General features: G+C 38.7%; 1 protein-coding gene across 1 annotated transcript in view; it reads right to left on the reverse strand.

The window, feature by feature from the left end:
- Positions 1 to 1,035: 1,035 nt before the first annotated feature.
- LOC105278742 (period circadian protein) overlaps positions 1,036 to 14,034 on the reverse strand; it is a 32,785-nt gene continuing 19,786 nt past the window's right edge. Inside the window, exons 7-17 of the mRNA XM_020031431.2 lie at positions 12,668 to 12,852; positions 12,111 to 12,395; positions 11,635 to 11,784; positions 8,529 to 8,748; positions 8,069 to 8,445; positions 5,741 to 5,928; positions 5,425 to 5,588; positions 4,287 to 4,513; positions 2,475 to 2,699; positions 2,035 to 2,340; positions 1,036 to 1,697 (exon numbers count right to left, since the gene is read on the reverse strand). Of these exons, the coding sequence (XP_019886990.1) occupies positions 1,590 to 1,697; positions 2,035 to 2,340; positions 2,475 to 2,699; positions 4,287 to 4,513; positions 5,425 to 5,588; positions 5,741 to 5,928; positions 8,069 to 8,445; positions 8,529 to 8,748; positions 11,635 to 11,784; positions 12,111 to 12,395; positions 12,668 to 12,852 (2,435 nt within the window). The 3' untranslated portion in view covers positions 1,036 to 1,589. The remainder of the gene's footprint in view (positions 1,698 to 2,034; positions 2,341 to 2,474; positions 2,700 to 4,286; positions 4,514 to 5,424; positions 5,589 to 5,740; positions 5,929 to 8,068; positions 8,446 to 8,528; positions 8,749 to 11,634; positions 11,785 to 12,110; positions 12,396 to 12,667; positions 12,853 to 14,034) is intronic.

The raw sequence follows: 14,034 nt of genomic DNA on the forward strand, positions 1-14,034 counted from the left end.
TATATTAAATGCATCTCATCTTTTTGTACTATGAATTTATGTTCGACGCATCTCGGAGAAAAGCATTTCGTCATTTTGTTTGATTTTATTAATTAAAGTTCCATTCGGCGACCGCGACGACGCGAGCGTTATTCTATTTCAATATTCAGCAATAAAGAATAATGCTCACACGTCGATACGCGCTCGCCAAATGGGATTTATCCTTAGTAAACTAGAAACTTTTATCTGTGATAAGAAGGATACATAATGTGATACAAATCTATATACAGGGTGTCCCGGGTTTTAACCGACAAACTGCGGGAGCATATTCTACTAGTGGAAATAAGAAAAAATTCTTATATCGAGTTTGCTTAGAAATGCTTTATTACAAAGTTATAAACCAATATTGAAAAGAAATATCAGATAAGTAACAACGGATTTTTTCACAAAAATAAAAATTATCTACGCAATGATTTAGTGACGCATTTCAAAATGTTGTCCTTGCACATCGATACAAGCTAGACATCGACGTAGTACAGAATTTGTTACGGTACGACATTCCTGAAAATTTTCTTGCATCTCAGTAACTGAATTAGTAATTCGTTGCTTTAAATCTATCTGGTACTCTCCTGTTAGGAAATCTACGTTGATACTCTCGTACGGCAGCTCGTGCATTTCCGTCACAGAATCCGTACACGAAATGAATATCAGTGTATTCCTCGTTTGAAAACACTTTTGGCATTCTGATAGTAATTGCTAGTTGACACGACGATTGAAATCTAACAGCTACTGTTGTGAAAGTAACAATCATACTGAATCGTTTCAACATAGTGAACATGAATACACGTGAATACACGTAACATAAACATCTTCGACCTTCCAAATTCTACACTATGTTCCGTTGTTACTTATCTCATATTTCTTTTCAATATTGGTTTATAACTTTGTAATAAAGCATTTCTAAGCAAACTCGATATAAGAATTTTTTCTTATTTCCACTAGTAGAATATGCTCCCGCAGTTTGTCGGTTAAAACCCGGGACACCCTGCATATATATATATATATATATATAAAAGCCAAATATATAATATAAATGCAAATGTACTTCGCTCGGTAATGAATTAATTAACGCGTATTACTATTTCGCGTTGAAATTTTGGAAAAATATTCGCTGAAATTCGCTATTTTGCTAAGGCAACTTTAAATATCCTCTCCAGCTTTGTACCTGAATTAGTTTTCTCGGTGACTCGAGTGGTCAGCCGATATCTTTGAACGTCAATGAACTCATGTGTCTCTCAGCCCGAATGCATTTCATTCGTTGTTCATATACAATAGTCGGTTTATATTTGCAATGTGTAAGAATGTTTGAATCAATTCAGAGAACCTGTTCAACTTATTCTGATCCCTTGTTTCGAGCAAAATTTGATTACAAAACGTTAAAAGAAAAATCTAATTTTTATTAATATTTGATCCATAAATATCTAACTGTGATCAAAGATAAAAAATTGTTGGACCCATTTGCGAATCGAATTATCGGTGACGAAAATGCGAGTGTGACGATTACGAACATTATCCTGGAATTGTTGACGGTGAATCGACGGTGAATCGTCCTATGATTGCTGGCAAGGTATCGTCTGGGATTTTAACGGAGGCGGTAGAGGCGCGTTTTCCTCGTGGATCATTACGAGCTTGCTATATTTCACCATCCTCCTTGTCTCCTTATGTTGTAAACATGTAAAACGAATTAACTACTGATACTGCAAAACTTGTATTTCGATTAAAAAAGTTAAGAGAGAAACAGTGCTATAGCTGATATTTTAAGCGTTAAAGAATACCAGAAATGTATTTATCTCAATTTTGCAAAGTAAAGATAATATATTTATCCCCAAAAATTTTCAAACCAGGTATAAAAATTTTAAAGATCGGAATTCTATCCTCACAAAACAGAATCTCGATTTTTTCCTTGAAAAATGTAGTGATTTACCATCTCACCAATATATTTTGCCAAATTTTAAGGAATTACGTAACTTATAATTACAAAATCTAATTTTTTACCTGCGATTCAGTCCAACTGCCGCTACTGCTACTGCCGCTGTCGCTTCCGCTTGACGTAATCTCATCTTCGAGAACGAGCTCCTTACTCAAACCTTCCACTTCGAGATCCAAGTAGTGCTGCCCGAGCTGATCATCCACTAGCAACGGCTGAGTAAAATTCTTCATTGCTTCCATGTCGGCCTTCAATACCTCATTCAACGTCTTCGGATGCATTTGATATTCGTAGATTAGTTCCGGTGTTAATTGGACGCCCTCCAACCAAGGTGGATCTCTCCGGCGCCTTCCTTGATGGCACTTTGTATGTTCCTGCAAATTTATCACATTTTTTTGTAACCGGATATGCAAACATGGAAGCAGGAGCGGTTAAAAAGCTCCTGAAAGACATACGAAAGATTGAGACATCTTTCGAGACGTCTTTCGAGCATTGCTTGATTCTCTACCTTGGAGGAGCCTTCGCACGTCTTCTGATCTGGATTGCAACTGCTGTCGCTACTTTTGTACAGGAAGCTGCTATAAAAGCTGGACGAGCTCGATTCGTCTCCGTTGTAATCGGTCGGCCGGCGGTGTTCTTTCATGGTGACCGGCGTCAGAAGATCCATGCTCGAGCAGCCACCATCGTCGTTGCTCATGCACGACGAGAACAGTCCTTCAGCAGGCGACAGGACCTGTCAATATAATTAATTGAAATGTGAAATAGTGAGAAAAATCACGAACCCACTGAATCATATTGTGGTTTTCAGGTCGTCCATTCGCACAAAGGAACCATTTTTATACGTTCGTGCTTTTAAAATTCGACAAGTCATTTAGTTTAGTAGTATTTCGATTAATTAAATCTATTGGGTTGGCCAAAAAGTAATTGCGTTTTTTTCCAATAGATGGATATACATATCTTGAAATGTAACTAACTTCATTCTAAACCGCAAATTCATTATGTAGGTTAACAACTCACAGTTCAAGCTTGTTTTACAAAAAGAAAGTACACGATTTCGTTAACAATTGTTTGTTTGCCGTCGATTTCAAAATGGAAAATCAAAAAGAACATTTTCGTCATATTTTGTTTTATTACTTCCGAAAAGGGAAAAACGCTGTGCAAGCTCATAAAAAGTTATGTCATGTATATGGCGAAGATGCTTTAAAACTGCGGCAGTGTCAAAATTCGTTTACTAAATTTCGATCTGCAGATTTTAATGTGAAAGATGCACCACGCTCAGGAAGGCCAATCGAAATTGATGATGACAAAATAAAGGCACTGATCGATTCCAATCGGCGTTTAACGACACGAGAGATTGCTGAGAATCTTAACATATCGAAATCGAGTGTGAAAACCATTTAAAACGACTTGGATACATTAGTAAGCTCGATATTTGGGTAGCACATGAGCTCAAAGAAATTCATCTCACTAAGCGTATTGACATTTGCGATTCTCTTTTGAAACGTGAGGAAAATGATCCATTTTTGAAACGTATGTAACAGGCGACGAAAAATGGATCGTCTACAACAACGTCAAACGAAAAAGATGGTGGAGCAAGCGTGATGAACCTGCTGAAAGCATTTGAAAAGCAGATATTCACCAAAGAAAGATTATGCTGTCAGTCTGGTGGGACTTTAAAGGTATTCTGTATTTTGAGCTGCTTCCAAGGAATCAAACCATTCATTCAGACGTATACTGTCGTCAACTGGATAAATGAAATGATGCCATCAAACAGAAACGTCGAGAATTGGTGAATCGCAAAGGTGTTGTGTTTCACCATGATAACGCTAGACCACGTACAAGTTTGGTCACTCGTGAAAAATTGTTGCAGCTTGGATGGGATGTGTTACCACATCCACCATATTCGCCAGACCTGGCACCATCAGATTACCATTTGTTTCGTTCTTTGCAAAACGCCTTGAATGGTAAAACCTTTACTGCTGATGAGGATATGAAATCGTTGTTGGAATTGTTTTTTGCTGAAAAAGATAAGAACTTTTTTGAGCGCGGAATCTTGAAGTTGCCTGAAAAATGGCAAAAGATAATCAAACAAAATGGACAATATATTGTTTAATAAAGTTTTTGTTTCCCATGAAAAATTCGCCTTTTATTTATATAAAAAAAACGCAATTACTTTTTGGCCAACCCAATAGATTAATAAACATTTATATTAATCGGAATTAATTAAAGCTCTAATGGCAACAGAATGCATTTTATCTATTCTTCTGTGATGAATATCTCGTAGATGGCACGTATCTTTCTCAATTAATAATCATCTTACCTTCTTGGAAGATTCGGACATTGCCATTATGCTCCCCGGCTCGGCCTGTATGCTGGTCGCCTGGCTAGCTTGACACTTGTCACCGGACGGTTGCTGATTTTCGCACGTCGAGGTTGCTGGTGCTTGTTCCGGTATCAGGAAAGGTCGGTACATCATCGCGCGTGGCGGCGGTGTACCGATCATTGCCGGACAAATCACCCCAGCCATTGCTGTCGCGACGTAAGGTACTAGAATAAACGTTTAGAAAACTTTTTTTTATTTTGCCCACAGGGAACCTTAATCCTAAATGCGCAATTCTAATGCTAATTTAATTTTTAATTTAGTATCTCAAGTTTTATGTTTCTCGTATTTTAATTACGAACTACTTTGGAAAACCTGTAATATACAGGGTGAGGCACCTAAAACAGGCTACCTGAATATCTCGGCTGTTATTGGTGATAGAAAAAAATGTGTCAGACCAAACTTGCATGGTTTCGAAGGACACATAATTTGTTCTAAATAGTTTTTTATTAGGTGGACACGTAGAGGTCATATGAAGGTCAACTTCATTTTTTTAAATGGTATGATATGTTTTTTTTACGTACTATCTAGTAGAGCGTTTGAAGATGCGCACATTGATCTACGGGTCAAAATTATTCAAGGTCACTGAAGGGAAACTGCAAGGGAAAATAATTTATTTTATATTGCCTAGAGTTCTCTGCTATTGAAAATACCGTAAACTCAGAAATGAAAAAGTTCTAGCACTTAGAAATTTTAGCCTTCAGTGACCTTGAATGATTTTGACCCGTAGATCAATGTGCGCATCTTCAAACGCTCTACTAGATGGTACGTAAAAAAACATATCATACCATTTAAAAAAACGAAGCTGACCTTCATATGACCTCCTACGCGTTCATCTAATAAAAAACTATTTAGAACAAATTATGTGTCCCTTGAAACCATGCAAGTTTGGTCTGACATATTTTTTTCTATCACCAATAACAGCCGCGATATTCGGGTGGCCTGTTTTAGGTGCCTCACCCTGTATATAATTATATGGATAAAAATAAGAAAAAAAAAAATAATAATATACGAATTCTTTACTTCATTTTTTATTTTTTACAATTCGATCGTGCTTAATTTCAAACAAGATACTTACTGTAAGGACTCTGCTGCGTTGATTGCGCTGACGGCAGTGGATCCAGCTTTTTCTGGGACGACGACATCGCTGTTGCGGATTCACTAGGTTGCGGTACCGGCATATAATATATCGGTATCATCGATGGCAGTAACGGAAATTTGGGTATAGTGTCCGAATTGGTACTGCAACGTGCAAGTGTAACTTAATTGTACAGTCCATCTTAATATATTTTCTCAATACATATTTTAAAATGTAATATTCAACGATAAGATGTAACATAATATGATAATAAAATATGATAAGATGTATTACTGATATTTGAACAATGACTTACTTCTGGGACGGAACGCAGGGTTGAGCAGGCACAGAAGAGGAGGGTACGGTAACTGACAGCGGAAGCCAGAGGTTGATGTTCGCCCCCGTCTGCACCACAGTCGATTGATTATTGCTCATGTTGGCGATGGTAGTCGTAAGGTTCGCCGGATCTGTCGTGTTTCTCGAGTTCTTGTCATGCTTCGATACCTGTTTCCAAGCATTTTACCTCATGGACCATCACATTTGAATATTTAAAATATTGGGTCGTCCGGAAAGTTCGTGCTGATTTTTAATAGATGGCGTTGGAACATGTCTGAATATATCAATGTTATTGAAAACATACGATTTATATACATATGCTTAAAGGTGACATTTCAACGCATCTTTAGGAAAAAAGTTGTTTCAGATAAATTGATTCGTGTCAGTTTTGTACTCTTTTCAAGATGGAAGAAAACAAAGAACATTTTAGACACTTGATGCTTTTCTATTACCGGAAAGGCAAAAATGCCTCACAAGCAACAAATTCGATATGTTCTGTTTACGGAGAAGGCGCTTTAGCTGAAAGAACCGTACGTAAGTGGTTCGCTAAGTTTAGAGCTGGTGATTTTAACCTTAAAGACCAAGAACGCTCGGGCAGACCCTCTACTACTGATGATGACCAAATCAAGACACTGATCGAGAATAACCCGCGCTACACGACACGTGAATTAGCAGAGATACTGAAAATATCGAAAACCACTGTCCACGATCATGTAGTGAAGCTTGGTTACGTAAGTCGCTATGATGTATGGGTTCCGCATAATTTGGCCGAAAAAAATTTAATGGATCCCATTTCCATCTGTGACTCGCTGTACAAGCGCAACGAAAACGTACCATTTTTGAAGCAATTAGTGACGGGTGACGAAAAATGGATCATTTACAACAATGTAGAACGAAAAAAATCCTGGGGTAAGCGAAATGAACCAGCATTAATCACTCCGAAAGCTGGCCTTCATCCAAAAAAAGTCATGCTCTGTGTCTGGTGGGATTGGAAAGGAATCCTACATTATGAGCTCCTACCACACAACCAAATGATAAATGCAGATAAGTACTGCTCGCAACTGGACGAATTAAAGACAGCGATTCAGGAAAAAGGTCCAGAATTAGCTAATAGGAAGAGCGTCGTGTTCCATCAGGACAATGCCAGACCTCATGTTTCTTTGACTACCCGACAAAAATTGTTGGAGTTTGGCTGGGATGTGCTACCTCACTCACCGTATTCACCAGTTGCACCTTCAAACTTTCACTTATTTAGGTCTTTGCAAAATTCTCTTAGCGGCAAGAACTTCAACTCTTTGATCGACATAAAAAACCACCTTGAGGAGTTTTTCGCCGAGAAACCTAAGAAGTTCTGGGAGAATAAAATCTTCCAGTTGCGTGAAAGATGGACAAAGGTTGTGAAACAAAACGGTGCATACATAAGACAATAAATATTTATCGACATAAAAAAATGTTGCCTTTGAATTTTCCTTCACAATCGGCACGAACTTTCCGGACGACTCAATAGAACGAAAAAGATCCTGGGGTAAGCGAAATGAACCACCATTAACCACTCCGAAAGCTGGCCTTCATCCAAAAAAAGTCATACTCTGTGTCTGGTGGGATTGGAAAGGAATCCTACATTATGAGCTCCTACCACACAACCAAATGATAAATGCAGATAAGTACTGCTCGCAACTGGACGAATTAAAGACAGCGATTCAGGAAAAAGGTCCAGAATTAGCTAATAGGAAGAGCGTCGTGTTCCATCAGGACAATGCCAGACCTCATGTTTCTTTGACTACCCGACAAAAATTGTTGGAGTTTGGCTGGGATGTGCTACCTCACTCACCGTATTCACCAGTTGCACCTTCAGACTTTCACTTATTTAGGTCTTTGCAAAATTCTCTTAGCGGCAAGAACTTCAACTCTTTGATCGACATAAAAAACCACCTTGAGGAGTTTTTCGCCGAGAAACCTAAGAAGTTCTGGGAGAATAAAATCTTCCAGTTGCGTGAAAGATGGACAAAGGTTGTGAAACAAAACGGTGCATACATAAGACAATAAATATTTATCGACATAAAAAAATGTTGCCTTTGAATTTTCCTTCAAAATCGGCACGAACTTTCCGGACGACCCAATATATCTATATTTTTAATATTGAAACCAAAACTTCTACTTTTTAATTGCGTCACACAAGAAACATAGGATTATTAAACTAATAATGATACAATTGTCGCTTTTTTTATTTAATTAACTAATTAAATTTATTTATTTAATAAGATATTTAATTTCAAAACTCAATCTCTTTCGACTATAAAACGCGTACCTTGAAGTTGTCACCCTCCCAGCTATGACTGCCGCTCCTCTTGATCCCGTGACCCTGATTGACATAGTGAGAGCTTTGATCTGCACCATTTGTCTTCTCCGTCTTGATGCGCACGTCCTTTAATTTGTTCTTGATGCTCGAGCGAAACTCTCGGTGCTTCTGCATTATCAGTTTCTCCATATCCTCGTTGTGACGATTCAGCAGTGACTCCGTCAGCGTGGGCGGCTTGAAACTCTCCGTCACGGTGGTGGTATTGCTGTTGCTAGCATCGCCGCGGCTTGCCGAGCTCGTCTGATTATTGGAACTGCTGCTGAGATTCCCCGCGCTGCCGCTGCCGCTCGCACCGCTGCTGTTTATTAGCGACATGTGCTTCCTCGCTGAAAATGAAACAGAAAACGTTATCTTCTTCGACAAATTTAGAGTTTTATTTTAAGTTCTAAAAAAGAAATATTGCACTTACCGCCTTCGTTGCTGGAATTGACGTTCTCCTCGTCGCTGCCGTACATAGTGGCGATCGGCGGCTTGCTCTTGAAGAAGCGCTCGATGTTCTCGTTGTAATTGAGCTGGTTGTAGCTCAGCGGTGTCTCCGTGGACGACTTGCTGTCATAGTACTCGTGATGGGGCGAGATCTCACCGAACATCACGCTGTCGTGCTCCTGAAACAAGGGATTACGTGATCCCTTCACAAGTATATTGTAGCGACTTAGAATGAATTGCCACTGAGAATTGGTATGTCGGTTATCGTGGTCAATAGTATATCTTTTCTTTCTTTCTTTTTGTCTGTGCTCGCTTGTTTTGCGTGAGCAGTGAGTGAATACATTCTGCCAGTTCTGGCGAGGAGCGATACCCCGGGTTAGAGAAGAAGAGTTTTGCTAGGAGTTTCAAGAGTCCCTCTAAAGCCCCATTAAACACCCGCAAGCTTGTGGCAAGCAAGATTTCTTGCGGTAGAAACTCCGCCATGCAGATTTAATCTACAGTGCGGAATCGGGAATAGCAGATGCGTTAATAATAATGCTGAAGCTAAGATAGATGAATCAATCAGAGAAAGAGTAAGCGAAGAAATATAATTACGTTTGAATTCACACGGCAACGTAATTTCATGCTAAAAGTTTTACTTCTTCTCGTAAAATTAATTTAAGGATTACTTGAGCTTACCAGTAATGAATTGCTATAACGGTTTCGGAGATAAAAATTTCATTGTCAATAACAAATGAAGACATACGTGAATGGAATGATTTTTGAAGATTTTTAAAGATTTTTTGAGGAAAAACAAAAAGAAGAAAACCGCGTAATCGGGTGCTCCTCAAATCTTTTATCCTCAACATCGTTATTAGATCTCATCATTGTCTCATCATGAAAAAATATAACTGTAGCAGATGCAATTACACGTAAAATCGAAATAGAAGCCTCTACGAGATTGATCACTTTTTTCACACTGATTGAAAAGTATACAAAGTATTCTTGCAATTCATAGAAGAATAACTTATCGATAACAGTTATTTCAGTCATCATTTTGACATCATTTCAACAAATGATTGAAAGAAAGGCCAAAACGAAAAGATTGAAATGAAGACTAAAGGAAGACTAAAGGAAGAGTGATCTTACTTGGTAAAGATTCATCACCAATCCTCTCTTAATTCTCCAGCTCTTCGCACAAGCCTTTCTCAACGTCGCACAACGACGTCTTATTAAGATGTTCGGGTATGTTTCTGATTATATCGTTCTGCTGAGTGTAATCGCCGTTCTCAAAGGAACAATATTAAGTGAGAATTAATAGAGAAAATAGAAGTAGGTAGAGGCTTACCGGACGACCACAGTGTCTACAAGGTTTCAAAATTGACGTGTATCCACCTCACCGGCTCTACCTAATTTTCTCATCGCACCCTCCGTTGATGTCTACGTACAAAAGAGCTTGGCAGAGGCTTGATTAGAGATTAAGGTTTGCGCTAAACAGATTGCTGCTTATATAGCCGCTATCGGTTGTGTTTGACTAATTTGAGGAACAGTATTCGCGCGGAGTTATTTTTGCGGAGGTGCCCCATAATCGAGTCTCTGGCTCTGGCCCTCCGACGCTCGTCGAGAGCACCAGAGGACCTCTACTCACTTTAATCCCATCTTGAATCCATCAAGCCTTTCTAAAAATCCCATCGTGCGTTCGTTCGGGAGCAGCGAGAATGTTTCTTCGCACTTTTCCATTCTGATATCTGTGTTCAATACTATGAACAAGCGTGACTCGGGATTTGCCTTGATTCGAAAAGGAAATGATCAGTGAAAATATTGACTGAAATCGATTGAAAGGAAATTATTCGTTACGATTGGAATTAAGGAGATTTGGTGGACAAACAAATTGTAGAATTCTGTATAGAAAATGTCCTCGTCCGAAGATATTACTCTGATCAAGGCAATTCTCGACAAAAAATTCGTGTCGCTAAAAAAATTAATTATATTAAATCCTTTAATGTTTTCGGCTTGATTTAATTTGAAGTTTACTTAACTATCAAATAATTGAATGGAGTTGACACTGTACATGCAAGTTAATGTTTATTGAACCTTTTCAAAGTATCGGAGGCACCGCTCTTTACATTCCAATAATATGCTATGATCAGAATTAACAGCAACGATTAATTACAAGAAAAGCCAAACAGCGACTGAAAATTTCTTATAGTATAGTGCTTCATGAAGACGTGCACAATCGAGTTTTACTGGTCAGTTTTTCTTTTTTCTTTTTAAACCGCTTTTGCTTTAATTCTTACTTTAATCATGCGTTTTTGGTGTTACGGATCAGCAAAGAAAAAAGAAACACTTGAGAGCAGAACAACTATTTTTAATTTAATTAAAAATAGTTATCACAAAATAGAAAAATGTCTTTCTTTCTATCTCGCAAAGAATTTCCTTTTTTCTCAGTTATTTATATTGCGACGATAAATTTCCGGCATGTCATTTCTGTCGAATACGATGAAAGAAGGGAGAGAACACATGAATTATGAATATCTCCCGAAAGCCGCAATAATTTTTCCAATAACATCAGGAACATCATCAATCGCATTATCGATGCAGTTCTACACCGCAGAAACAAAAGTCTGTCGTCGAGAGACTTAGGCTGTGTTCGGGGAGCTCACTATCAGCGCTAAAACTTTATAGTCATGTCACGTATACCATAGATTTTCAGCGCTACATAGCGCTAATAGCGTCTCCCCGAACGCACCCTGATACGATCATTTTCGACGGATGTTCAAAAACGAATTACCGAAACATCGTGAATCAACCCTTGGCCGTGCGGGGTAACTACTAACTATTACAAGTACTGTTAGTGTGGTACAAGGTAGTTATATTAAATAAGAAAATACCTTCCACATTGTTACACGTCGCAAGCGGAACGTGATGGCGCATCACTACACTGGAGGGTGAGAAAGGGTAAGTAACTACTACAAGCTAGTTTGTTACTCATACAATACTAGTTTGTTCCCATAGCATGGTATATCAGAGAGCGGAGCGTATCATAGCGTAAGGGATAACTATATAGTGTAAGAGTGTTTCGGCGATACTAAAACGTAGCTAATAGTCACCGAAAAGCTCTTGTCGTCCGGAGCGAACGATTCATCCTTGCCGACGCCAAGCGCCTTCGTCTCCTGCAGCAGAGTTTCCATGAAGGACGCTAAGTCTTTACATCGCTTTGACACATCGAGCTCGGTTATATCTGATGTTCTTTGGATGTCCTGCGTACATGTATGATAGAAAAAGAAAAGAGAACAAGTTGAGTCCCGTCTTCTTTTCGCGAGAGAAACTGCGAAAAGATGCTATCGCATCGTTGATGAAGTGCACAACAAGATTATAATTTCTTTTTATCAAATTTCTTTCTTTTCGCATTAATTTTCCTTGCGATAATAAATTGTAGGTTTTATGCTCAGGGAATATGATCACGGGGGTACATTCTACTGTTCATGTTACATACGAAAATCATGAATTAAACATCAACGAACGTAAGGATAAGAAATGTCATAAGTTCCATCTATGGAAAGCAGGGGAAAAGGGACGGTCGTACCTCATCGAGAAGTGCTCGTATTTCGCTTTGAATGATCTTGGTTTCCTTTAGCACCTCCTCACTGATGCTGGCCAGGTAGCTGGACTCGGTGTCGGACGTCACGCGGAAGATGTCCGGGTCCGTCGGTCCCTTGAGCACCCGGTGCTGACCTACGACAAACTCTAGTTTTTTCGTCCAGGGATTGATAAAGGATGACCACTCGGTATCGAGGACGACGTAACCACCATTCTGCACAGTGAACCTGTATGGTTTCGACCTGAAGGAGGAGCCATCGAGCTTGATCACCTGTTCAACGACATTTCGTAAACGGTATTACGTGAGTGATCCCTTCATTTCTTTTTTTTCCTACGGCTGCGATTACGACGGTGAAAATTACGTTAAGCACACACACTCTCTCCCTTTCACTCTTTCACTTCCTCAGACTCGTGTTTGCTCCTTCCATTCTCTCCCTTTTCTCTCGCACGATTACTTATCAGTCTATCGACGTGTCATTCTCGTCATGCGAGCATAAAAGCAGAATTTATATTCTTTTCTTTTCTTTTTGAACTCATGCTCACAGTCTCATAGATGTCTTTGATGAAAGGTAGATCCTCGGGATGGTAGAAGTCAAACAGCGAACGGCCAACCATATCCTGTGGTAGATAGCCGAAGTATTGGACTACGTCGGGATCGACATGGGATAGGTGGCATGTCGCGGTGTGGCGGGTCGTGAATACCGAAGATATTATTGTTTCTTCTGGCACTGCGGATAACGACAAAGTCGGGGTCATTCTCTCTTCTCGCGAATCACTACCTTGATGAGTGAGATTCTTAATTATTGCGATGGCTTAGGCGCCAGCTGCGGCAAGTTGCAAAGAAATCTGTGCGTTAATAATCTATTATCTGTTTATAATAATTTTGTATCTCTAAAGAAAGATACATATAAAGTTTATCGATTTTTCTTAAATACCTATGTATTCATTGTATTCCGCACAAATTTCTTTGCAAGTTACAGGTGAACTTCGGAACCTCGTGTTCTTTACATTGTACAAATTTGCCAAAACTATTCCGCGAAATGCAATCTTTTTTACATGATTAAATTAGATTACTTTTAGTAATTAAAAATAATTAGTAAAAACTGCTAACTAAATGAAGACGGAATTCCGAAAGAATGCTGTTTAATAAAAAGCTCAAAGCTTAATAAAAGCTTGAATTTGCTAACAATATAAAGCCTACCGCCGCGAGTAAAAGTTCAAGAATCGAGCGATTCTGACAAAATGACTGCCCAGAGCTTGTGCAAAAAGTGCGTATTACAGTTCGAAAATAAAATTCCCATGCACTGACGAAAGCGAAGCAAACATTGCCATGAATAATGACGAGTGCAAGTCCGAGAACGTGTTAACGCATAAACGCGAGCGATCGTATAACAAACTGAACGAAAAATGGGAAAGTAATCAGACAACAAGGGCACAACGACAATATGGCAATAATAAACGGCAAATGGCATGTCAAACATACTCTAGTCATGGGGGATTTTGAAAAATCGATAATAAAATTACCTTCGCTTTTCCATGGAAACCACCGACTGACTGTAAGTATTGTCGACGAGGTCGGACCAACGACAAGGCTCGATCATCCAGATAGTAATTATAATTATTCATACGTATCACACGTATGACTTATTGAATAATTGAATGAAAAAATTATTTTAATCAAATATCCCTGGAATTTTCTCTCTCTCTCTCTCTCTCATGGATGTTAGAAAACACAGATAATTCAAGTTACTACTTTAAAGAATATTCTAAACTGTTACTTCTAAGGAAAAAGATTTGATCGAAGTACTCAACTTTAAATAAATAATCTTGAAAGTTTTTGGGGCAATATTTAGGTCATTATTACCCGTTTTAGTAATCATTATATCGAATTGTATCATGTCAACTATTTA

The sequence above is a fragment of the Ooceraea biroi genome, chromosome 11 (genome assembly GCF_003672135.1).
Source record: "Ooceraea biroi isolate clonal line C1 chromosome 11, Obir_v5.4, whole genome shotgun sequence".
NCBI classification, from domain to species: Eukaryota; Metazoa; Arthropoda; class Insecta; order Hymenoptera; family Formicidae; genus Ooceraea; species Ooceraea biroi.